The sequence below is a fragment of the Varroa jacobsoni genome, unplaced genomic scaffold (genome assembly GCF_002532875.2).
Source record: "Varroa jacobsoni isolate VJ856 unplaced genomic scaffold, vjacob_1.0 scaffold_986, whole genome shotgun sequence".
Classification (NCBI taxonomy): Eukaryota; Metazoa; Arthropoda; class Arachnida; order Mesostigmata; family Varroidae; genus Varroa; species Varroa jacobsoni.
In genome coordinates this window covers 65,145-91,734 of record NW_019213888.1, presented here as the reverse complement: position 1 = coordinate 91,734, position 26,590 = coordinate 65,145, and the positions used below count along the sequence as shown (strand labels likewise).

General features: G+C 39.2%; 1 protein-coding gene across 1 annotated transcript in view; it reads left to right on the top strand.

The window, feature by feature from the left end:
* Nucleotides 1-21,283, top strand: part of Neto (Neuropilin and tolloid-like) — a 59,730-nt gene extending 38,447 nt beyond the window's left edge. The window contains exons 3-9 of the mRNA XM_022842359.2: nt 64-318; nt 857-1,109; nt 3,292-3,449; nt 7,086-7,211; nt 13,078-13,244; nt 18,821-19,243; nt 19,414-21,283. Coding sequence (XP_022698094.1) covers nt 64-318; nt 857-1,109; nt 3,292-3,449; nt 7,086-7,211; nt 13,078-13,244; nt 18,821-19,243; nt 19,414-19,563 — 1,532 coding nt within the window. The 3' untranslated portion in view covers nt 19,564-21,283. The remainder of the gene's footprint in view (nt 1-63; nt 319-856; nt 1,110-3,291; nt 3,450-7,085; nt 7,212-13,077; nt 13,245-18,820; nt 19,244-19,413) is intronic.
* The last annotated feature ends 5,307 nt before the right edge of the window (nt 21,284-26,590 follow it).

Genomic DNA, 26,590 nt, shown 5'->3' with positions numbered 1-26,590 from the left:
TCTCTCAAAGTGTTAGAACAGATATTTCGAATGGTTGTTAACATAGTTTTAGCACTTCCTCAGCTCCTTTAAATCACATGGTGCGGTTGGAGTTCCGCGATCAGTTTCACTTAGAGGAGAGTCCTTCATGTGAATTCGACAAGTTGGAGGTACACAACGGGGGTCACGGCTATTCACCGTTAGCTGGCACCTTCTGTGGTCGCGAATTTCCCAAGCCAATCCAGAGTGAAGGAAGAGAGCTCTACTTGAAGTTCACCTCGGACGCATCCATCGAGTATGTCGGATTCAAAGCTGTGTACAGTTTCATTCCAGCGCCAAGTAAGTCGTTTATGTCGAATAAGATAAGACAAATGGGATGCTGCCTTTATTACTGGACGCGCTACTTTGGTTAGAAATTGCTTACGGAGATGTTCAAACAATACGATCTACTACAGCTAAATATTACCTGATATTTGTGGACCAAATTCTCGTTATATTGACCTAAAATTTTTCTAATGTACGTTAACATCTAACTCGAAATGCAAGAAATGGTTATATATACACACATACGTTAGATTAACGGTTTTCTTTTCACTCTCACTCACTGTGCCCATAAGAGAAAAGCACAATTTTAAGAGCACAATAAATGGACGCTTATTAATAGGTAAATTTATGCACAGGGACGTCAGATCTAACCTCTTATAGGCAGACGTTACGTATAGTCCGGTCCGGCTTTTCCTGCATGGTCGTTTGCAGCCCCAAGTAATCATTACTATAGAATGCATTACTCTATGCACATAGCAGTGAATGTTTTGTTCGTTAAAGGCTGTATTTAGAGGTGTATTAATGACTATAGCTGCATTTGAATCCATTTCAGAAACGGAGGTGGATCCCCCAGAGTGTAAATTTAATCGCGACGGTGTGAATGGACGCATCAGTTACTCTGATATCAGTAACAGTATAATCTTACATGCAAACGAAACGTTGTCGCCAATTGATTGTACGTGGACAATACGTGTGCAGAATGGCTCTAAGATATATATTACGTTTCTGCAGTATGAGCTGGCCCAGCCGAATAACTGCCAGACCAACTTCCTCGACATTATATCGGGGGGCGCTAAGCAAGACCGGTAATTAGTAATACTATTAAACATACATTATAGTCTCTCGGACTAATAGATTATAATAGTTTGCTATTCCATCATTTCGTCATCTAGCTTTGCAAAGGGATATATTTTACGAGATTAGTAAAAAAATAATTGGCCTTGCATTTTTAAGATGGAATTAATCTTTACAACTTTTTAAATGCTAGCAACTTAAGCGTTGCTTTAATATTCTGACCAAGTTTATAACTGACAAGAACAACGTTAGCTTTTCATCGTGTTAGCTCTTACGTTTACAAAAATATCCTTTGTAACTGAATTTATATTTTGGTTCTAGTACACAGTAAATGTAAACTGAGCTCTAAAATAAGCCGCGCAGTAGGATTTATGATAGTATTGAGCGATATGTTTCTGTTCTGTTGAAAACACCGTATGATCGGACTACCATTAAGTTCGTAGGTAATAAATGCTTTCAGGCAGAAACTTTGCTAAAAGATGTTTGCGAAATATTAAGGCGCAAAACCAATAGCATATGATAGGTGTGCCCCTGAAACAAAGGCTATCACCGCATTCAAAGGACTAATACACATGTTGTTAGGTACTATAGGTGAGTTAGTGCTTGGACAAGTTTCGTTTAATTAAATAGAGACAAGAAAGCGGAGGAAATTTAAATGGTGAGATTTCTTAGTGATTATTAAAACTGATCTTTATATATATATATATAAATCAGTTTCAGTTATTATATATATACATATACCATGGCAGTCAACAATGTTAACAATAGATAGCTGCTGTTTCGAACGCGATTAGGATACAGAAGCTCTAGCCGTTAGTCGGTGTATTGTCGGTCACCGAGCAGTCCAATTCTTCAAAATTTAGTGGAGCATCAAAACTCGACCAAATCCGTGCAAACAACCGAACCACGAGACCTGAGGACTGCTCTAGTGACTTTCCAGCGGATTTCTGCTTGATCGTACAAGACGGAGAAGACGGAGTTGGGGACCCTCAGGTAGTCCTCCAGTACTGGTAGAGACATCAAGCGGTCGCTAACGTTAAAACAAGAAACGGAACAGGAGACTCGGTTGCGAAACGACTTGTGTCGACAAAAAGAGGCTTGTCGAACAAAGGAGATTAGACGTGTGCCGTGCGGGGGAGCAAGCGGTCATATACGATGCGAAGCCGCCAGATCCGTAGAAATTTCAAAAAGAGAAAACGGCGGGAATGTATTATCGCTATGGGGCGCGGCGCGAGTCTCCAAGAGTCTTGAGGGATGTGCAGTCCTTAGGAAAGTAGCCGTTAGGGAGGCATCACAGCAGGGGCGCAAGATCGTTAAGACACCGAGTTGCGAGCGGCGCAGCCACGCCTGATGCACGCAAATGTTGCGCGGACGCAGCATAACTGATAGCGATGGCAAGCATTACGGCCAAGCAAATAAACAGCCCGTACGCAACGGATACGGTTAGGACATGAAACGCTAGTCGATATTTCGTCAGTCGACTAATGACTTATCCGATATATATACATGAAAAAAGGCTGGCACCCTATCAAGCATGCTACCAGACTTCACATCCTGCTGTTATATTTCTTGCGGAAAATTAAACGTAATTCAGATTAAATTCTATGAATTGAATGCGATCAAACAGACATCAGCAATGAACCGCCTCCATGCGTGCCAATAAGGAGCTTTTACAGTTTTGAACGAACAGTGGATGGTCAACAAGGACTGAAGCGGGGATACAGAATCGTCTATATCCGTCGTCCGGCCGTTCAAAATGTACCCGTATGCGTACAAAATGCGTACCTTGATTTGTACGACTAGTACTCAGAGAGGACGGTACACTTAATATTCTCAGAACATGCAAACTACATGAGCTTCCCTTGAATAAGATTCTAATCAAGCCCGTTTGAGAACCTTTCACAAACACACTTGTTTGGGAACCTCCAACAGGACTATATATTCTCCAGCCATCAACTTACCCTAGTAAACGGGTTTATAATGTAGTCATTTCGAGACACCTTTACCTGACTAATTCGTATACGGTCATGTGAGCTTTATATGATTCTTAATAAATATCTGAGTAGAAACAGTTTATACTGCTTCATGTTGAAAATAAAGCCAGGGAGCTGCTTAAGATAAAGAAGGCAATTTTATCCATTTTCTTAAACCGTTACAATATCCCAACAGGTTAATGTTAAAACTCATTTTCAGACTAAGCCATTTTTGCGGAACCATAGCAGAACCGACAACCTCGGTGACGAACGAGGTGCAGATCCGCTTCTTCGCACAGGGCGCTTTGTTCAAACAAAATAACAAGCCGCCTAAATTAGAAGTTCTCTACACGGCGTTTAGGGAGGTCATGGACCCCAGTAAGTATCTGGTTATGTTCCGGAATTTGCTACCGGTTTATTTAGTTTTTATGATAAGTATTCATTGCCATTATTTCATATTCAATAGTAATAACAATACCATTACCATCTTTGATGGATATTATACAAATATATAAATGTTAAGAAAAATCCAAATACCGATGAGATTATTATCATTAGAATTCACGGCGCATTGCCCACAACATCATATTTGGATCCGCATGTCCCAAATCTGAAGCAGTAAGTTACCTCAGAAAAGCTGTTGATCTTAACTTCATTACAATGTGTTAATATACTCATAATATTTAATATTTTTGGTACATATTGTACGAACATCTACATTGTTAATGATGCAATTATGTTGCGTGTGAACTTTATCGCATTACGTTCTACGGTGTGTTGTAGATAGTATCGGTTTCGTGATACCGCATTAAGTCTCTAGCTATAAATTGTCTGATGAAAACTATTCATCTGAACTAATTTGAAAGAGCCGTTCCCCTAACTACTCCTTTGAACTGAAGGAACGCTCAAAATAAAACTGATTTGAGGTTAAATAATAAGAAAAAACTATCTTTAATGAAACTGATATAAAATCATGTCATGCTAGCGTGTCATTTGGCCCACTTCTACTGTAGCCCGTTATGTACATACCTGTAACTGTTACCTGTTGTTCCAGTGATATGTTTCGTTTCCAATCCCTATTGTTGAAGCCATCAGGTCGTTGTCGATCTAAGCACTACACCACTCATGTGTTTAATTGCATCGTGTCGTTCTGGGGTCAGCTCGACCAGCTTTAAGCAGCGACCAAATTTCAGAGTTCATTTGAGGTCTTGTCTCTCTCAAGCATAGTGATATCTTGTTCAAGCTCATTAGCTCTCCAAAATTGGTTATCGGAAAGCACTCTTTCGACAAGATTGAATGGAAACATTTTAAGCTCCTGCGTTACCATAAAAAATCGGCTTCAGCTCGATAGCTTGCTTCTCCATCACTCACCGGCTGACCCGCGTTCCATCATCGCAGAGCTTCATTTCCGACTGTGATGCTCGATTTATCAGGAAGGCTGATAGACTGAGACCCCTGTTTGGGGAATGTCCGCGTTACCGAGTCAAACTGGAAGGCGTGTTTGTCCTAAATATTCCTCGCTAATGATAGGATCTCCGACGTTCTCCAAGACATTCAACATTTTTTTTTGTCAAAACGAGACGATTATCCCGAAAGTGTCCAGTTCGCACCGATTTGACGTTAAGTTTAGCGATCGACTTGCGAATAACATTAAGCACTGGCATATCGTTCGTGCGCACTTTATACCGCATTTAATGGCTATAAACGTAAGTCAAAGCGGTCTCTTACTTCTTTCCCCATATCGCTTTACGTTCGATGCCATCCGGGTCTGTCATCGTGTTCCCGTCACGTTGCACTGGTAATGCGTTTGCCTATTAAATTTAGAGACAAGTGGTTGTCTAGGGTTGGAATTGGGGGTGGACACACTTTTTGCATACTGAGTCTAAGGTGATGCTTAACGTCAACACCAGATGTGAAGCTGTAAGAGTGTATCTAAATATGCTCTCTGATTATTTCCAATCTAACCTAAGCCATAGCTTGGATCATAGTATGCTAAGTAACTATTTCGATGTAGTTATTCTATTGTCCTACATTACTACTGCTGCGCTGCTGATATAGTCTTTATCCCGTAAAATTTTGAATTAACACGGAACTCGGCACATACCAGGGCTTTTGTTTGTTGGATAGTTTCACTCGTCCATACCTATATATTAAATACGCTGTAGGTGCATTTTTACAGATGTTCACATATAGGGTAAAGAGGCAAGAGTAGGCTTGCAGTTGGGTAAGATGTAAATCCGAAGTTAGAAACAATATAGTATAATTTGAAGGAAACAGACTAACAGGTAAAACTGGTGCATTTGCCTACAACATACCAATTATTTTTCATTTTTTAGCTTTAGGCTAGATTCTAAGGGTAAACAATACTTTAAGAAGCTATATAGTTATCAAGGTGTAACCGGATGTGCCATCTGGCGTATCGAGTCCATTGGGAAATTATCCTTCCAGGCCTCGACCGGAAAAGTATCCGGGCCTTGGAGGTCGAGCTTTTTAGTTAAAAAGCAGGATTTATGTGGGGAAACAATATTTGCCCATTGTCTCTGTAAAAATCAGCAATCAGTTCAATGATCAATAACAAACATTCACAAATTGACAAACAGTTTTATGTAGATAATTTTATAGTGTTCAATCGATTTTGTAATGAACCTATGCTATCCCTAGCAGGCAGTACCTTTTACAGGTTTACGTAGATCTTTAAGCCTGGTTTCTCTGACAGCGTGCACTTACAATTTTTGCATTAGCAACACCATTTTTGGTATGACAGCAGTTGATTGATCACAATGGTAAATATCACATCTTGTTATACAATGTTTACCTAACTCGCAATGTTTGAAAAAGCGAAAGTACGCATAAATTCGCGTGTCGTACAACTTCCAGCTCTGAGGTACAGTACTATGTAAGCGGTCAGGTTCATTTATTCGACCTCGTATCTGCCCAAATCATGTATGTACTATTTGGCTGCAGAAAGTAGACGTATCCTTAAGTTCAGTGGACTAACATCTTACTACAAAGCCATCACGGGAATGATTTAAAAACCTGAGGAACCTTCCCATAGAACTAAAACTACAAGGACTACATGAGTAAATCATGAGTTTGTACACACACCGCCACTAGTGAAAAGCACATACGTCAGTCCGTATGGATTTCCTAAGAACGAGAACTTAATGCTAAATTAGTTTGTCTCTAATATGCCCATAACTAATTTAAGTGCAACCATCTTTAATTTTTTTATAATTGAAATTTTTAAAAAGGCCCATGGGCAAGTGCCATAACGATGGAAAATAGGGAACGAGAGTTCCAATATTATGCGATATTTTCCACTCTCATATTTCACTAGCTTTTAGTATAATTTTCGTTGTTTTCTTGAGTTGAGGAGACCAATTGGCGGACTTCAATTGGCTTAAGAAGTATTCAATAGTGAAATTCAGCATAGGATAATAAATATACGGCATTTTAGTTTTTAAAAACCAAAATAGACTTTTATATGTAAAATCGGAGATTGGTTTAAATATGATTTTTATTTACAATGCGATTACAGCATTATTATATTTGTACCAATATTTATTTATATTGTGATGCTGATTATTATTAATTGTTAGAATACTTTCACTGTATTGGTTGTCCTCTTCGTCCAAAAAAATATTACCCAGATCTCATCAACAGTTGTTTGCTTTGACCTTCATCTCGTTGTCATCAGTACAATATTCGCAGACCCTCTAGTATAAGTAGTAAAGGGTCACACCTGTAAAAAAACCACCATGTATATATATATATATAGTCGTCTTTTTGTTTTATTTAAATCACAGAGCCATCTCTAGAATAGTGCTATCGGAGGCATTTCGGAGGCTTAACTATCTAAATAACACAACCGTGAAAGAGCGTATATTTTCAAGGTGTCCCCATACAGACAAGCTGTTTTTTCGTTTAATAAATGAAATTACAATGTAATAAACATAGATAACGTATTGAGTTATTGATAATATGTCCACTAACCAACATATATATACTTGGCAGAGGATTGTAATCCTCTGACTGAGTTCTCCTGTGATGACGGCTGGTGCATCAGCAACAAATTGACTTGTGATGGCGATTACAACTGCAAATATCGATACGATGAAGACGCCAATCGCTGCGCAGTGAGTAAGTATATGTACATTATATGCCTCAGAGTCATACTTGGTATGCTCTCTTTCTAAGTAATAGCGTATATATCACGTAGTACTGGCTGGCCATGCTATTGTTCGTGTTCCCTTTGTTATGCCTTGCACATGGTCAACCGATCATGCAGGGCTACAGGGTAAATTTACGTGCAAATAAGAGAATATCTTAAGGGAACATTTTTTAGCTGCCTATAAACTTGATATGCTGAACTAAATCCAAGGCGAAGTGTTCTACCTCTAGTATAATCATTCAGCATCAGGCTTATAATATTGAACGTTTAATGTATGCAAACGCTCTCAGAACTCGAGGTCAGTAGTTTAGGTGATGACCAGATGGAGCTACTGTTTTCTCTTTGATTTAACTAATATGGCTCCTTGATGTTAAATCCAGTTTAGATTGCATTTTTGTATACGCCAACAGTTATCCCGTTGTATCTACTCTGCTCCACTTAGCCCTTTATCCTTTTGCGGTTGTTTTATCAATCTATTCTAATATGAATAATATTGATTTGTGTTACGCGCAGCCAAAGACTTCGGCCAGATAGTTCGGTCACGTATCTACGCCATCCAACTTAAATTTTCGTGGGACTTTGTGCCATCAATTCCGTTGTCCCATTGCAACCTGACTTCCCTGGCTTGCAGCTTTACATATCCCGTTCTCACATTCATAAAATATTTCAACGGTCCTACTCATGCACTGCAATTATTTCAATAACCTGCTCTAACATTTAATATGTGCTACAACCATTTGTATGTAGCAACAAATTATGTATATTAAAATGGTTCATCAATCATTTTGCAAATTGACTGACTAAAAATCACATACGAGAAAGACCACCTTCTAGAGAAGAACTATACTCATAGACGAATTTCGATGGTTTATATTGAATTAATCATAAACTATTCGAGTAAAAATTACCCTTGCCCTATATATATATATATATAAAAGCTTGCCCAAATGAACCTTATTCTCTCTGAAAAAACGAAACTGTTCACAGGAAAAATATTCGATGGTAGAATATGGAAGAGATGCTTTAGATTCGCAAACTAGCCAAATTGGTATTACGCTTTTACGGGTGAAGAAACTGCTCCCTGCAAGAAGTATTTACATATTAAAAAAATGAACTATGTTAATCTATCTTTGAAAATTTTTTTTTAGATTTAGTTGGGAAATTAACATTTTTATTATTATCATTAACAAAAGTTTTTTGCATCGAGAACCTTGTGGAAAAACAATCGACTTTTCATAATAAACCCTTGGGAACATTTCTAATAGTTGCTGAAAAAATCGGAATAAAATTAACGATGGTGAGCTTTAGTAGAAAAGTAGACTGAGCGCGAGTTATATATGCTTGTTTATCTATCTCGTTACCGTTTTCAGCCGATATGAACGCATCTCATTCGCGCTGCACCCGATGTAAAATACCCTGTAGTGTACATACAGGCCCATATCATCAGCTCTGAACCTTTTGAGATTTTGTAGTACTACCAATTACGTTATCCCGTTCCGGTAATTCCACTTCCGTAATTCAGTAGATCTATTAACAACATTTCTCTCGTTGAAGCTACTCAACTTCCACAAATTCTGGTCTCACATAAGATTGTTCTAATAGGTTTCTAGTTATCCTGTCAGTCCGGTGTAATGTTCGATGCGTGTCACCTATAATCTAGCATAAACAATCGATTGCCGGCCGACGACTTCCCCAGGTGTTCGGTTGCCATTCACTCGAGACTGTTATTATTGTTAAATATATAAACCTATTGTCCCATGTTAACTACAGTAGTCATATTTCCTTGGTTTGTTGTTTTGTGTCTTTTGGCTCCGTTACTTCGGCGCAGCCATTCTGTTCCCTAGTCCAGCAGTGATTAGTGACCCTCAATGACTGTCTCAGTAAAGCTCGTTATTTTTTATTATTTATTAACGCACTGCATATATTTGCCGCTAGCAGCAAAGTGGAATCTAATTCGAGATCGCCACTGTAAATCTATAAATATTATAATCAACTTGTACTCACAGGACTAAATTAAACTTTAACTGTATACGCGGCGCCAGTTTAGATCCCATGGCTTTCTACGATTATTCACGTTCTCTCAATTGAGTTCATCTCACTGCTCGGAAAAAACTTATCCCATTGAGGATGGCTCAAATCTCATTAACTATTCTGCAAGATAATTGATCTGCATCGTGCTTTTTTTAAGAAGAAAAACCACTTCCCGAGAAAAGTGTTGAAATATGATTTATATTTATGAGTCATTTCGACATAATTCACCGTTTGAAATCGAAAATTTTCTCATTAATCCAATGTTAAGTTAGCCGTACAGATTAACATTACGCTCTACGGAAAAAAAACCCCTGGCAAAGCTATTCCTTCACTTGAGGAAGGCGTACTATATATGCCAAGATGGGTCAGAATAACATCCCCATGTAGGACAAAGAAATTGCCCACCAGAAGATTATTCGCGTTTTCAAAAGCTGTTTTATCTGTCATGCACAATTTTACAGACAGGATAGCACTTCATGACCCGTGAGTCGAAATCCGCACCATTCGATTCGAATTACCATGACATTGTGCAGTAGAATTTTCGTTCTCGCGTGGTAGCCATCTACTTCCTGGTTTAAGACATCTACTTTTGTCGCACTTAGCCTGCTCTAGATATCCCGCCGCTATCCCATCAGCTTCCTTTAATGTTTGATACGTATTGCGCTTACCGTAAACGATTGTTGGAGAGTTTACCAACGCCTACATAGGCGTCCGGTGAACACACTCCTGAGGCCTATTCCATGGTAATTAACCACTTACAGTAGTTATATTCTATCACGCTACTGGAATGGATTTCATTCATATATTACAATTATTACGTAAACGCGCTTTATGCATACTAGACCGAAGATCCAAACTATTTTTTCTCCACTTGTATGTGTACCTAATCCAGGCTTAATGAGAACACTGTTATATATATGTGTAACCTATTCCGCATTTTAAACAATTCTACTCCTGGAAAAAGGTATTTATTAGTCGAGCATGAACTAAATACAGGGTGAGGCGCTTAAATTAAGAATCATTTGTATGCTTTATTTTTAGGATTGTCCCTGTATCAAACAGACACTACCTATAAGTATCATTTCTGACGGTGATCTTTGTTTAATTTAGCCATTATTCATTATGATTACACCTTCAGTTCTAGACCTAAATCACTCGCTAGTCATTTTTCAAGAATCAAACGATACTGGTAGGTATAAATTTGTTTACGTGTCATGTAAATGCGCTACATACAAAAAAGCAGCTGAATTCCGGGTTGATAGCGAGTCAAAAGTTTAAAAAAACAGTACAAACGGTGCGAAAGGGCACAACTTGTCTCAAAAAGACCAACCGTTAATGCTCATTTGGACGATCCAATTGACAATAGTATATTCTTTCTAAAACGGCCGTTAATATCTAGATAAAAATCTAGGTGTATCGAAAATGGTTGTCAAACATTTAGGCAAACTTTTAAATCTTTTAAATCTAGAACCTATTGAAGATCTACCGATTTCTACGGAAATTTCGCGTTTCATAGAAACTGACGACAACGTAGACTGCCGATTTCAGACAAGGAATAAAGTTCATGTTTTACTGGGGTCCATCCAGTACGGAGAAGTTGGATAATAGTCAGTTTTTAAACATAACGCATCGTGTTCCATCATGACGATCTCATTTTTGCATTCTAAAAAGATCAAACTTTCTTGTAGTATTAAGAACGGCAGATGGGCGCCCGTTACAGTCAACAGCCAGCTAAAGTTTGTTTGGATCAATTTCAACACTGATTCGTCATGAACATTATGCTGAGCACCTAAAATAGTATAGCCAAACAAAACATCTTGAAAAATACGATGAGCTCTGAAGTGCCATGTAGAATGTTTCTGTATGATACATCAAAAATTACATAATTCTACAGCGTAAGAGTTCATAAATATACTGTGTGCTTAAAGTTCTTATGTGCAGGATGATGTATCGTATTCTATGAACTGGCTGGCTGGCTCCCCAGGTATCGCTGGCACGAAAGAAGCTAACTTTAAAGCTGTTGATGATATTTAACTCTCTATGGGCTCTGTGGCTCGCTGCAGGCAATTTTTGGGTGAGTTGTATTTCCTACGGATAGTACTTAAGGTCCGCGTGTAAAATTCGCGACACACGATTTTTCACCGGAAGCAACAACCCTTTTGCGCGACGCACGGGTGGTGGTGCACGGTGGGCGCATACTTAACTTGAGGTGGTGCGTTTTTGCCTCATACATTCTTGAAGAGTCTTCATATTTTATCGCTCCCGGGTTTAGCCGATCCATGGGTTCACAGCAGGAACAAGCTTTAGTATTTGAATCCTTAAGTGTTCCAGGTTGACGGTTCTTGCCGAGCGTCGCGGAGGGCTCATTGAAACCCCGCACAAATGTTTATTACCAGTATTCCTCTATAAGATTCGAACATGTCCGAATTGGTGTAGCAGGATTTGTGAACGTCTTACCTTCACACAAAGATTCCAAAGACTTACGCTGTTCAACAATCAGAAGTCCTTGTTCCAAAAGAAATTCAAGTAATCAGGAGACTTCTTCTGGATTAATGACTTCTGTAGAAGATATATTGTGGTATGATGCCATCCTTGCTAAATGCAACATTTACAACATGATCATTGGCGGCCAAGTTCGTTTTGGCCACGATCCAAATAACCTGAAGGTGGGGTTTTCTCGTCGAAGCAGACGACCGCTTGTTTTGTACTTGCCAAACGGCGGAACATGATATTTATGCCTTAGCATGCTTAAAACGTACTTAACTTTCATGGTGTACGGTGAGTAGTTTTCGTGTATAAAAGTTTACAACATCGGATATAATAAGCTCAGCATGAAAACTTTCGTCCATGACTACTCTCTTGTATTCGTAACCTAGGTTATCTTTCCCAGTCATAGCAATATTTTGGTTTTTCTGTCGGTAAGTCAAGCTTCGTTTTCGGCGAGACACATTTTTACGTAATGGAACTCTCGCTTAAAGTCTTTCCAGATGTAAGTGCGCGTCTTACACTCTTAACAAACAACAAGTTACAATTTTAAACTCTATCGGAAAAATTAAATGATAACCAATGTTGTCCAATATGCTTCAACATTGTTAATCTGTTTTGTTATTAAACGCCAGCATGTATATTAACCTCAGCAAATGTCTACTCAGTACCTGAGTTTTTTTGTTTCTTGATATTCTCAAGTGCCATAAAGCTCAAAGATTGAATTTTAAGTGTGTGCAAATTTGTTAAGCAACCATCAATTAGGTAAAAAGTCGAGCACATCATTAAAAAGTTGGTTCCAATGATCAATACGCATAGCTAGGCAAATATATGAACTTAAAGTGTATTTTAAAAACTAAATGAGATTTCTAAATATTTAAATATCGGATCAATCAGTCTGCGCAGTGGCCATATTATAGGCCAGGAAAGAAAAGATAAGTACCGCGTTTCCTTTTCAAACCACTCAACTATAAAGTATATCCCAAACTTCATTTAGCAAACGTTCAATAATTTTATTTATAAATTAATTGTTCACAACATAGTAGTGATGTGATAACCCTTGGTGATAATTACATGGTGAAAGACATATGGATGGTAACTGAACACTTTTCCTTGGATTAGAGGAGGACAATTGGAATAAGTAGTACTACTCGTGAGAGTTCTTATAATATTTAACTTTGAACTTTAGTGACAGATACAATATCTATATAAACAAGCATTGTTTCAGTGTTGCATTTTCCCGAACCTGACTTCTGCCACATATCTCTAGACACTTGATTTTAGTAGCAACCTAATCAACAATTTTGATTGTCCATGCAGGCTCTGGTATTTTTCTGGTGCTGACTTCTGACCACATGATCATCATCTTGGTGGTGTTCACGGCACTGGTGATGGGCATGTGCGCTTCCATTACCATCACGTGCTACAATAAAATTCAGGAGAGACGTGAGAGAGAGCGGGAGTACAAGATTCGCAGGAGTAAAGAGGTACGTTTGTGCAGCTAGTTAACAGCTCTTACTCCACAATATTTCGGCAAGTCGTACTTTATATAACAAGGAATGGAGTTCACAGCAAAGGTCTATTTCAATTTTTTAGTACAAAACTACAGTTTTACATGTCTTGAAACAATTAGGGGTCCTTGCTTTTTCAATTTCCACTACAAGATACCGCATGTCAATACATACAATCGTGGGGCAGTTCAACATTTCCGAAAGCTTAATTTATTGCCTTTTGGCTGCCAGCAACTCCATTTTTTCTCAACGGAATACAAATTCTACAAGAGAAAGTTCTACACTAGGATACTCATCAAAGTTTAGCTGTCCTGAGATTCAGTTGTGCAAATAGGAGTAACGTCTAAGAGATCGTGTGTGCATCAAGCTAATAAACCAGATGCGTTTTTTTCACTCTGAGTAGTAAAGACGAAATTATGTAGCTTGAATCTATATCATAAAACGCTCAGCAGGATTAGTTTCACTAGAACAGCAAGAGACTGATTCAACAAGTTCATAGAGACAATACAACACACAATGGATAACGCCAAAAGTTTTCAACGTGCGGTTCGTATCCGCTGATAATAACGGACTAAAGAGGGCGTTATGTTTGAAACCGTACTTGAAAGACCGCAAATGAAAGGCAATGCTTAGTTATAGTTTTTTGATGAAAAATTGCGCCTCAAACAAAAAATTCTGATTCGTTAACTGTGAAGAAAAAGCTCTATAGGGCTCTATTATCCTTTATGTCAATGATTCCGCTTTCACGTATGCAGTCCATTTCCAATAAAAATAAAAGCTTTGAAAAGGTCCTTATAAAATTTCTTATAAAAAATGCGCATTTTTAGGAAGGGAAAATAAAAGCATATTTTTCTGAAAAACTATATTATACTTATTAAGTGACATTGATTATTTATCTAATTACATAGAATCGTTTTAAAATAGGAGTCAACACTACCACATATTTTCAATTTATGTTTATATTCTGTTCATGTGCAGCTTTAGTTTATCAATTGTACGGTGGGTCTGTTCTATGTTTATAAACAATCTCAGCTATTCACATGTGGTGAGCACGGAATATTTAAGTCATTTAACCAGACGAATATTTTGCAACCGGCAGGACCTGGTCCAGCATCGTACTTTAAAAACATATCTATTTGATTTTGCTTCTGGCTATCGTCAGCATTTTTATGTTATGAATAACATAAGAGAGAAAGAGCTCTGTCACAAATGTTCGCTTCTTTTAGATTTTAATTGAAAATTAATATTACGCTACTATTGTGTTTCGAAAAAGGTGTGAACCAAAGAGCGATGGTACCTATGAAACCGGCGTTAGGCACACTTTGTCTTGTGGTGGAGGCCAGCTATCTGAAGTAATGCTTAACGGCAGCATCCAACCTAAAATTTGAAATATTTAGGGCGATGTAGCCTGGATATTAGTCTACAAGCTATGGCGACGGCACGAAGGCTGTTTCTGGTAGTATCTGTCTACTAATAGATAATCCTTAAGTGAACTTTTAAGCGTTTGAAATGTATGCGTGACTCCGTTATATTTAAATGCTTTTAGGAGCTATTTGGTGTGAGACCGAGACACATTTGCATCAAACGGCTCATCCGATGACGATGCATACTTTGTACTGTTTCTAGTGACTGAACTGGGATTACACTAGATAATAGCGACGTGCGGCCATAAGAAGACATATGCACAGTGTTCTAGGCACTACAATGACTCGTATATGTAGTGTGTGAATGTGGACGGCAGCCACCGATTTGATTTTGTTCGTCAACACTAAGCACTCCGAGCAAGGCCCATCTGCCACGATAACAGGAACTTCTGTAGACTAACAACAGTATCGGTGATTCAGGGGCGAATATAAACACAACCGTTAGCTTACTCGATACGTTTAGGCCAACGTTGGCTTCACAGTGTAAAGGATTTTGCCTTATATGAGCACGAAGTGATAAGGGCCTTGTATATTTTGGTTTGTTCTATGAACGACGGTGAATTACGTCCAACTGAATGGTGTCGGAGTATATGGTTTTATCACGTGCATTATTTGCGAAGAGTCTGGTCATGTTGGGCATGCCCCTAACCTGCCTTTACAAGTTCTTATATATAAGGCTGCCCATACTGTACAGCGGCTGCAGTGGTACCTCATACATAGGCGAAAAATGCAGCAAATCACTGGCTGCAACAGCTACTATTAGGAATCCGCAGTGCTTGCTTTGCTCGATTGCTCTACCTGTCTCCGATCTCGTAGAAACGTATGACATTGTCGAAGAGCCTAAGATGCGTTTTAACTTTTCGAGCTTTACTGACTAGCAGTCTCGGCAAGTTTAAATGCATACTAACTAGTGTCGCGGTTTCAGTGATGGAACCTCTTCACTATGCTGGTATAGTAATAATATTAATTGCCTTGCAGTGTACCTTTTCACCCTTGTACACTTTCATTTCCGAGCTTGGATTTTCCCATATATATCATAGGGCGTGCAAGACCTGCTACCACTGTCTGAAATACATTTTTCTATATTTCATAGTAAAGAGATCTGAGGTTTGGAAAGGTTTGTTATACTACAGTTTTGCATTATGTCTTCCATTTTGAAAAGAGAACCCAAGCACTCAACGTAAGTGCAACCTGAATTTCTATGCCTCACCACAATAATTCTCTTAAGTTTATCTATGAACCAGTTAAACGAGCACACATCAGAATATATTACAGGCTATACAAAGTAAAATTTTTTCGATGTTCATATAAATATTTTTGCAGCGCAAAATCGCAAATATCGGCCATGTACATAGTTTATTTAAAATCGATTGTACATTGTTTCTGCATATATTTGTATTCTTTATAAAAGATGCATTTGGTAAATTCCTACTGTAGTTTTACTTGCAATGGAAGCCATAATACTCGCTACTAAAGTATTAAAGATCTGCAAGATGCATAACATACTATACTAGTAAAAAGCACCGCCTGCTCAACGAAATTCAACCATATAACGTTTCTGCTAGTGAGAACCGGGAAGGTGAATACCTTTTCGCTGGTGTGTCGGACAATGCATAAAGGGAACCTAGCATTAATCAGACTAAACGTTAGACCTAAGTTACATAGATATTTTATTTGAACACACAAGCTTGAAGCCTACACTGACCAGGAGCGTAGCAATAACACTAAGGCAACTTGTATAATAAACTTCACTAACTCTGCACGGCACTTTTTGTTGTCTTCCGTTAAATTAAATAAAGGACGTTTACGGCTTACAAATGTAACCGGTTTGGTAATTCGCAGAATTCGCGACACAGTTTTTGCGGTCAGTTAACTGAAGGAGCACCTTGGTCACCTCTAAGAAAATACCTGGAAAAATGACGACCGTGGAAATTAAATATTTTTTATAAGAAATCCATGCATTGATTTGTAAAACAGGCTGCAGGTTTGAAACGTATATAACGTGAAAAAGTTAGAATACCACGCTCAACGAAAAGACTCGATTACAAACAGATTTTGATAATTAAAAAAAAAACAAATAACATCACACGAAGTCGCTGACACAGAGCTTAGATGCTTAGAAAATTTCTTTCTTCAACCACAAGTAATGATCCCTTCAAAAAGAATTCTATAAAAAGACAGTAGCACCTGTTCAGGGAAAGGCCTGGCTCGAAGCACAGCACTAGACTCCATTCAAGGAATCGCTGGGTATGTCGATGGAGCACCGGGAAGGTGAAAATAATGCCACTTGGAAAATGTTCACAGAAAACCTAAGCGGATCATGGCCAGATTTAATATAGTCGATCAAGGATACGATAGAGACCCTTTCTCCATCACCGAAACGGGTTATCTAGTTGTAAATATCATGAGGAATTAAACTACAGAATCGAAAGAAACCGTATTGTGAGTGAATCTGTGTTTAGGAGGTGAATCCCTAGCTGAGTCTCGACTTTCTGATTAAAAAATGTCGCATGCCAGCCATAACCACGTATCAATATAGTGGGTATGCAAATAATCATGGATACCTTGTCTTCATATAAACAGATCTCAAACAAGGCTACAAACAAGTAGGGATTTAAAAAGATAAATTGTTTATGTGTGCTAACGAGTAAGTAAAGAGCAAGAATTTCAGGACAAAAAGTATTTTATGGGCATGCCAAATAGAATGAACCTATTACTGAGGAATTAAAATTAAATTAATTAAGAGAAGAATTAAAGGTAAAGGGGACGTTTTGAAAGAAGCGCGAAGACGTGCGATATCAAAAAGCTTAATTAGGTCCCTGTAGTCGAATCCATTTTGTGAAGTTAGCTCTTTCTTTTACCTTAGCTAGTTCACAAACGCCTTGGCATCAGGTTTTACAGTGCCTGATAGGCAGCTCAAGAGTAAGGTTAAAAATGCTATAACGATTCAGCATTCAAGCAAGATACTGGAGCTTCACTAACCTCACTCTCCAGTTCCATCTGGCCAATAATGCTTAGCGTTTTACACAATTACATATGTGCTTTCGTTTTTCTTTATCATTTTCATTACGAACACTTTTTAATTTGTTGAATGTATGTGTGGGGTGACCAAGCATCGTCAAAAGAGCCCCTGGAATGGGCTATTTATAACTGCTAAAATTTTTTGTCAAAAAAGTAGCATTGCCGTGTTCAAATTCTAACGCGACAAATCAACAATGAAAAAAATTATTACTAATGCGGCGATTAGAATTATTTCTTCCATAAGAATATAGTTGAAAGGACGGGCTAATAAAACGTATAAGATTGTATGATTCCGTGAGGAATTTAACGGTGTGAGGCACACCTACTGGCTTTATTAATTACAGGTAATAAGCTTTTGGGGCAAAAATATGAGCGGTAATCTGAAGATTTCCCATCTAGAAGCAGTATATTTATATTTTAACACACTAACAACAATCGTGGGTTCGTTGGGGATAATTTTAATATCAATGGGGGGTGACAAATCAGTGCCAATCCTTGAATAAATTCTGGATCTATTATGCCGCGTTCATTTATCACAATAATGTTTTCCACTGTGGTATCTGCCATTGTGATAGAGGACCCGACGGCAAATATACAGCTTTGCACGTTATAATACATCAAGTGATAATCATGAAAGCCTTTCTTTTTTGAGCACCTTTATATTGTGCATTTTCAACTGGATTCATCGAGGTACTATAGCTAATATAATCTTTTTGAAGTAACTCAAACCTGGCGAATAATCGGTAGTTTATTTGTTAATACCAATTCTCACTTACGAACCCATTCATAATAGTATAAGGACCGATTTATTTAATGGGATTCCATGTTTATTTTAATGTCCACGGATAGCTTTCAGGAAGATAATCAGCTGATAGAAAGCTGCTTATAATGGCTAGTTCCCTATCTAAAGGCTCCAAACCGAACTCCACTTAAACAGTTGGATTGAGCAACCATTGGATAGATAAAATGACAAATTGACTAAAGTTTGCACTACGCATTTTTTTTAGCTTTATTTTATGTACTATACACAAACATTGTATAGATCCATAGGGCTTACACTGATTAAGAAGTTCTGCAATGAATGACTTGAAATTGTTTTTGTGATAGGTGTCAATGGAAATTGGACTGGCCCCGCCTGCAGCTCCTTCCTCTGAACTGGAAGCTGCATTAGCGGCAGAGCTTTGTCTGCGCAAGCAACACCAAACTGGGCAGTTGGCAAGTCAACTAGCCCCAATGAGTGGACAACTAGTAGATGATGTCGAAGATGGACGCTACCTGCCCGACGTAGACCTTCAGGCATTCCGTAAGCACCCCAATGGAGTGCTTATCATGGCTGGTTCTGGGCCTGTGTGTAGCGGTGGTGGCGGTGCTGGCGGAGCCGAAGGCGACAGGCAGAGTCTAGGAGACAGACAGTCGGTCAAGTCGGTACCACTCTGCCCGCAGCATGGCCATGGCACCTACCGGGATAGTGCTCTGAACAGAGATTCGATCACACCGCCCATTCCGCCTCCACCTCCACCACCCATTCAGGTATTACCCTTCCCTACGCAGCTCTTATTACCACTGATTAATCAACAACACCTATCTATATAGCCTACTAGTTTCAATCGTTGCGAACCCTTCAAATCCTCCAGTAGCGTTGATTTACCGCTGGGCTAATAATATAGCATCGCTTTTTTCATATGTTGCTTCTTAATTAGGCGTTTTACCGAATGCGGGACTCCCCAGCAAACGAAATGAGCGGCCGCTGGTCACCTTTGGAAGACTCGACGATGGCTTCCAGTCCACAGGGTCCTTCACAGACCAACGGAGGAGAGACGGGCCGACCTGACCTTGTTGCCCACCGCTAGGATTGAGAGACACCCAGGATCTGCGCTTCATGGTCAGTGCTGCTCGGACGGGCCAGCTTTAGCGACCAACGACGAAATTCACCTCCAGTTGTAAAAAAATTAGATCAGTCAAGAGGACTCCCTCGACCTCAAGCGCCCTCTCCAAAAATTAGTCGACAGATATGTAGTCCTACAACACTTGGTCTGTAGTGTGTACAATAAGAATGAACCGGGACAAGCAATATAGCAAATGAATAGATACAGCAATTGTAAAACACTGACAAATACACGGCTTAAATCTTGCGAGCAAGAAAGAGTAGTGAGCTTATTCAGAAAAAAAAACATGTGTTGCGAGAAATATGAGGAGCAAAAGTATTCATAGAATTATGAAATTCAAGGAGGTGCCTTTCTATTTTAAGCTAGAACACATTTCCTGAACAAACCACTATGACGAAGGTTCATGATCAGAGTTTAAGCGTGACGGTACATGTACCAATACCACTAAACACTATCAAGTTGTGTATTGACTAATTTCGGATAACATCGAAACCATCCGGAAGCTCGGATGACATAAGTAAGCGGCACTACGCCGCGAAATCCTTGAGCGACCAACGCCAAAGATTACCCCAAGTCAGGGCAAATCATGTCGTCTCAGAAACCTGCATGTGGGATCAATGAGGTCATCTTTGACTTGTCATTTGCTTTAACAGATTGCAATGTCACACCTACTGTTACAATAGAGTTACATTCAAAAACGTGCATCTTGTCGTCTCAAAGCTAGGGATACTACATGCTGACAAGGAGAGCCAAGTAGGCTTCGAGGTCAAGGGACATGCCAGATTGCTATCACGCGAGCACCAGGAAGAATATGCACAAATATTGAGGCCACCAGCTTGAACCCAATAGAAAAACACAAGCGATGTTATGAATGAACAAATTCGTAATTTATTAACAAACCAGACGAAGTCGCTTAAGTAGGAGAAAAGGATTTAAAAAAAAAAAAAACTATTTGTAGAAAGGAAATAAAGCGAGATATCAGCAGGTGTTTGGAATATAGCTGTCCATAGCTTACCTTACAGTTGACTCAACTTGATCAACTTATGTTACTGGAGGATGTGAATATTGTAGATGTCAGGCGTCATGGTAAAGCGGTGCAAAATTCTAGATGCTAAATTCTAGATTTTAAATGCTTTACACACAGTCCGAGGCTACTCGATTAACTTTAGGCTAAGCTAATGATATTGATATGGCTGATTATTTTTAGGAATAATAAACGTCCCATGTAGGACCACGGTGGCCGGATTAATATCGCAAAATATTCTCAAAATCTGCATTTTTAACGTCAGTCGAAATTCTCCTAAAGTTTACTCCAAACCTTTGAGTTAAAAATTTCCTCAACTAAATATTTGCCATAGTAATTCCGCAACCCTACAACTATTGGGGATACCAAGTATTTAGAAAAAAAGTTAGTTAAATTTGAGTGTTTAGATTAGCAGGCCCTGCCAGGCAGGGTGTCAATACTACATGGTGTGGACTTGAAACACGAGTCACCAATTAGCAAAGAGTATGATGCGCACCAAATAAAGCAAACGATCACGCCGAAGGGTGTATCTAAAAACTAACGGCGGGTATAAACGCAGCCCGTGACGGCTAGTTCAGATGCTCGCACGATCCGAATTTCCCGCTGTACTCTGTAAAGGTTTAATAAGTTAATGAAATGCGCAATAAACAAAAACAAAAATGACAATGACTGCAAGATAATAGCCGAGTTGAACGTAATATATCCCGGATCGCTATAAAGTAAGATGAGCGGAAAGAGTTAGTAAAGAATGGAGGAATACTCTGTGGAGGCTGCTGGATGCTTTGATGAGGACGGCTGATCTTAAATGGACCTGACAGTAGGCTTTGCTCAAACGCCAACTCAGACGAAGTTAAGCAAATCAACCACAGAGAGGGTATATATAATACGCTGTAAAACCCCAAAGCGAGCAGAAGTGTTAGAAAAGAGCGAGAAGGAGTGGTGCAAATTAGTCTAAACTATTCAAGTAGGATATGTCAAAAAAGATCTGCAATGACGCACTAAAAAATTTGGATGAAGTTTCGATTGGTCCTTCCCGCTCACCCGAAATACCCACAGTTGTATTACCGTTATGGTTATCCCTGTGTTTACACGCATCTCGTTTTGTTATATATAAATATACATACAACAGTCTCATAAGTAAGTGAACACTGGTGAGGAGGCACGCGCCTAGATCGATGACAACAATATTATTACTACTACTGCTAAACAGTTGATGTACCATCACCGGTTAGATCGAGTATTGAATCCCTTTATAATAGAATTAGCTCCTGTAGACGTTGCGAGACTCCCACACTGCGAATAAGGACTGTTTTGTCTTGCAGGAGTCCGACATTGTTGTACATACCGTACTGCGTTAACGAAGAAAGTATTTGCACTGCAATTGCCAATTAATGTTTACTATTTAAGGATAATGAAATAAAACTAAATAAATAAATAAAATATTGTCTGTAGAAAAAGGGACTACTCAACTGCGACGGTTTCATCTGCTTTATATTTCAAAAAGTCGCCTGTGTTTTCTACACGTCAGTTGATTTCGAATCAGTAAATTTTTCACGCTTTGCATGTCGAAACCGGTTTTTCCCCGAATAAATTTCCAAAAGCCATGCGGAACGTTGTGCGACAAGCTTGCTGTAGCAAACCTTCCTTACCGGGTTATTTTTAGACAAACGCGGTATTTGCCAGCTCTTGTCTGACAACCAAAATATTCATGTTAGTTAGTGTCTTCAAAGATAGTAAGTTTAATTTCAAGTTGATTATGAAAAAAACAAACATATTTGGCAAGATATGAACGGCCAATGCGCTTGTCATGTGCAAATATTTTAAAGACCATTTTAGTATGTTTCTACTTCAAGTGATTTTCTACTCTATAGTAAATTGAAACATGAAGATTGTTTATAACTAATGGAAAACACCCCGTTTCATTTGAATTTTAGTAACAAATTATTTTCCTATCCATTCGCTCTTAGTCTCCTCGATCTTCTCTAATCTCTCAACCAATATATTTATACCCTTCTGCCAGAAACGATCAAGTCTGATGTTGAAAAACGTGTTCATTAGGTTTTGAAACCCTGATCACTATCTAATGTACCGTTACGATTTTTATTTGCCGGTGATCGCAAAGATGATAATCCGCCGGGGCAAGGCTTCAGAAATATGGTAAGTGCAAAATAGCCTCTCACTGAAGTTCTCGCAGAGTGACTTTGACAATTTTAGATGCGTGCGGCTTGGCCTTGATGTGGAAAATGATGATTTTGCCTCATTTGCCGGGCCCCTTTTATTAGAACGCCTCGTTCACTTGATCCTCCTGGGAGACACATAGGTTCCTGTTAATTGTCTTGTTCTTCTCAAGCATTTTTTAGCATACAAAGCCCTTGCAGTTGTAGCAAACGCAAATTATCGTCTCTTTGGGGCCTAATCCGACACTGGGTTCAAACGTATCCTTCGGAGCTACGCATCCCTTTCTCTGCTGCACATCGACACGGAGACATCTGCTAGTTTGCATTTTATCGCATGCATTTGCAGCTTTGCTTTAGGCACTGCTTGAGGGTCCGTTAGCGCAACCTCGTATCAACTCTTCAGTTCATAGCGAGATCTCAGCTTACGATCTGATATCTGGTAGTCTTCTCCTTTTTTCGGATTCAGCCTTCGCTTGCTCCGTCCCACCGCTGCCCCTTACCTCGTGGTCGATGGTATCGGTCTCTCGAAGCTTAGTGTAAGTTGTTACGATAAAGGAGGTCAGACCTGTTATACCACAGTTCCAGTCTCTTGCACTGGATCAATTTGAGCAATTTGCTCATAACTTCCAAATGGTATTCATTGGTGGCCATAGAGCCAGCACGAACTGATAACAAATAAATCCTTGACAGTCAAAGAAAATCGGTGAAAAGTACTTTCAAAAGTGCTTTGAAAGTATTACAAAAAAAAAAGGCTTTTGATCTGAATCGTGTGACTTTCTTCCGTCAGAGCTTACTTTTGAATTGATACTTAGAAGACTGCGTCTTAACCTCATCATAATAGCTGTGTACTTATGTTTGGGTATTTTTAATTAAGTGTTCAAACAACTCTTCTAAAGGTGTCGGAAAGTTTTCCTAACACAGTTTTTCACGGGTATCTATCTGCTGGACATTAAGCTGTTCCGACAAAAATTTTGCCGTAAGCCTTTTGACGCCTAAACAATCGATCAATGAGCTAATGAAGTTTTTATCTTATGTTAACTCTGTTATCGTTATTCGGTGCATGGCAGGCATGAATTATTTTACGCTTCTCACAATTTAAGTCCTTGATCCCTGCCGCACGCCGTCTAAAATGAAGATCGTCTGCGATGAACCCCTCTCCATCTTTAAAACCCGTGAACCACTTATTTATTCGAGCTGTACTCAGTGTTTAGTTTCTATAGGCTTCCTGCAATACCTACAGATTTCATTCTTCACATAAAACCTTGCGCGTGACTGTTACTCCATTTGGACAAACTATAAAATGCTTAAAGCATAGATTTACCCGATTGCGCCGGAGAATTCAAAATTGCAGTAATTTTTTAAATTTAATGCCGCGAAAACTTAAGCGAAGAGAATACGCAAAGCGAAAGCAAAGAGATACATCGATCCATTTACAATAACCTACCAAAACGTTTTTGATTTCTTTAGCTTCATCTTTTCACATTAAACCCAGAGTCTGATTGGTTGACCAATGGTTTTACTTATGAATAATTTCATCGGGAACACTTCCCAGTGAGTGAACATACTTGCGCTATACTCAAAATCACCATGACACATTCAATACGCACACCAGGTAACCTTTTATACAGGTCGCCTCAGTTTCGGCCTTCAAAAAATAAGATTTTCAAGATTTGAAGTACTCATCTGTAAAGCACATGAGGTACGTAGAATCATCCATTGAGAACCTGCGGCGCATGGTTTTGTAATCTTATTTTTGTATGCTGCACAGTATTGTTTACTCGTAAGGTAAGAAGGTCGTTATCTTTTGTACTTAGTGAAATCGGCATACCCAGTCTCGATAAAGCTATTCGAATATTTTTCCCACATTTAAAGTGAAGTTGCTCTTCACGGCGTGTCCCGCTAAGGCTACCCCTCGGGCGCTGAGTTCTTCGATTGTGACTTGAGCGGATAAACAAGCATTTGTCCCTGTTAACATTTATTTTTGATTGTAATACGGTGACTAGTTTGGGAGTTTGCCTCTTTGCCTTACGGCCTCCCGGATTGTCCCATGTTTACAAAAATTGGAAGATCCTTTGTTCTTAACTGAACCTTCAGGCATGCTCAAACGATGCCCATTTCTCAGGAAGAATATGGATGAGCCAAACATACTTCAGGTTCTCGAACAAAACGCAGGAGATACGTCGTGGTCCCCCCTAAATGGAACGCCCAGTCGTCGTTGGTTAGTACGATCTAGTAGACCGTTTTTTCTGGCTGCTCCATGCTACCGCCATTCTATTTCCTTGTGGTTTGCCTAATTTATTCTTAATCGCTAGTTCTTCCGCTAGGATTCTTCTCGCATATCTATGGTTTCCCAGCTGTCGGACGGGCTCCTACTGCTTGTGCGTTGATGACGTTTCATTTTCAGAATAATGATTTCTCAGACACGCCGCTATGCTGGCGATCCTATTTTCTAATTAACCCTTTCGTGTTGATGACTTAAACTGTTGAAATTTCGCTCAGATGTTATTTGGTGAGCGGCTGAAAAGTCATATAATTTAATACTACTATCGCAACCTATACTGCAGTTCAGCGTGAGCTTCATCTATATGGCTTGAGTAACCATGCGTGACTGTGGGCCACGACTTTAGAGTGCAGCCTGATAGCAGCTTTTTTCTGTTTGGTAATTGCCCCTTTTATTTTATCCGAAGCGGTGCAACCGGTCAGTCCCCATTTCTTCATAAATCTTTGTCTTTCGAGTTTTATACTCGGTATCGCCGTTAGGTATTACATCAGACTGCTAGCTCTCTGCACGTAATGAAGTGGATCTATACCCGGGTTCGAATCTAGACCATACACACAAACCTAAAAATCATACTGGTCGCTAAGCAATCTGCAGCTTGATATTAAAAAAACGCTTTGGAGGGGATTCTGGCGGAATTCATTCGAAACACATAAGAAATATTTCCATCATGCCCCAGCTATTTTCAGGTGTTCCGCGCCTGTGAGGTGATTTAGAAGCATCTTGCGAATCCGTCAACTCAACCTCATGCCTTTCGTATACTTCTCTTCTCAAAATGCCTGAATACGGCGTCGGTCCTTTCTTCCTTTGGCATCTTTTTTTATCCTTTCATTATACCTGTTTGCTTAAAGATTAATAGGGTATTAACGTTAGTCACTGATTTAAGGATAACGACGTAAGTATAACAACCAATGAGAGGTTGCCAGATGCTGCTGGGGGCCCCAAAAGTCTCAGAGTTGAGGTTCCGTTCATTTCAACGACTTAAGATTTTTCAGAAAAAAATTTCAAATGGACCTTTACGTTTGCTAACGTATTCATTGGCGAGAGGTTGATTAATAGCCTTAGAGGTTTAAGTAACTCCTCTGAAGACATGGACATTCATACGAAACCCAGGTTGTCAACTTGTTCCCTATAATTTTCTCTTAAGCATTTCTTTTCCAGGCTGATTCTGTATTGCCAAGACGGGATATAGCCGAACGGTTCTACTTGTAATTATCGCTCACTGTCAGGCCGCAGCTGTCGGCACACTTACGACGAAATGACTAATTTTTCTGGTACTTTATCTAGAAAAAGTCGAACCTCTTGAAACTGATTTCTACCTGGATCCTGCCATGGTAACCTTGGCTGTCGTAGACCTGAGGAAGATGCTTGGCATAATTACTTAACAATTTCAACCAATGTTTAACAGCTCCCATGTAAGCCGGATGCATCTTGTTTAATAATGGAAGTTTTCCACTCATTGCCGATTGGCTCTAGCTTTGTGACGCCTGCAGCCTTGTGGTCACTACTAGC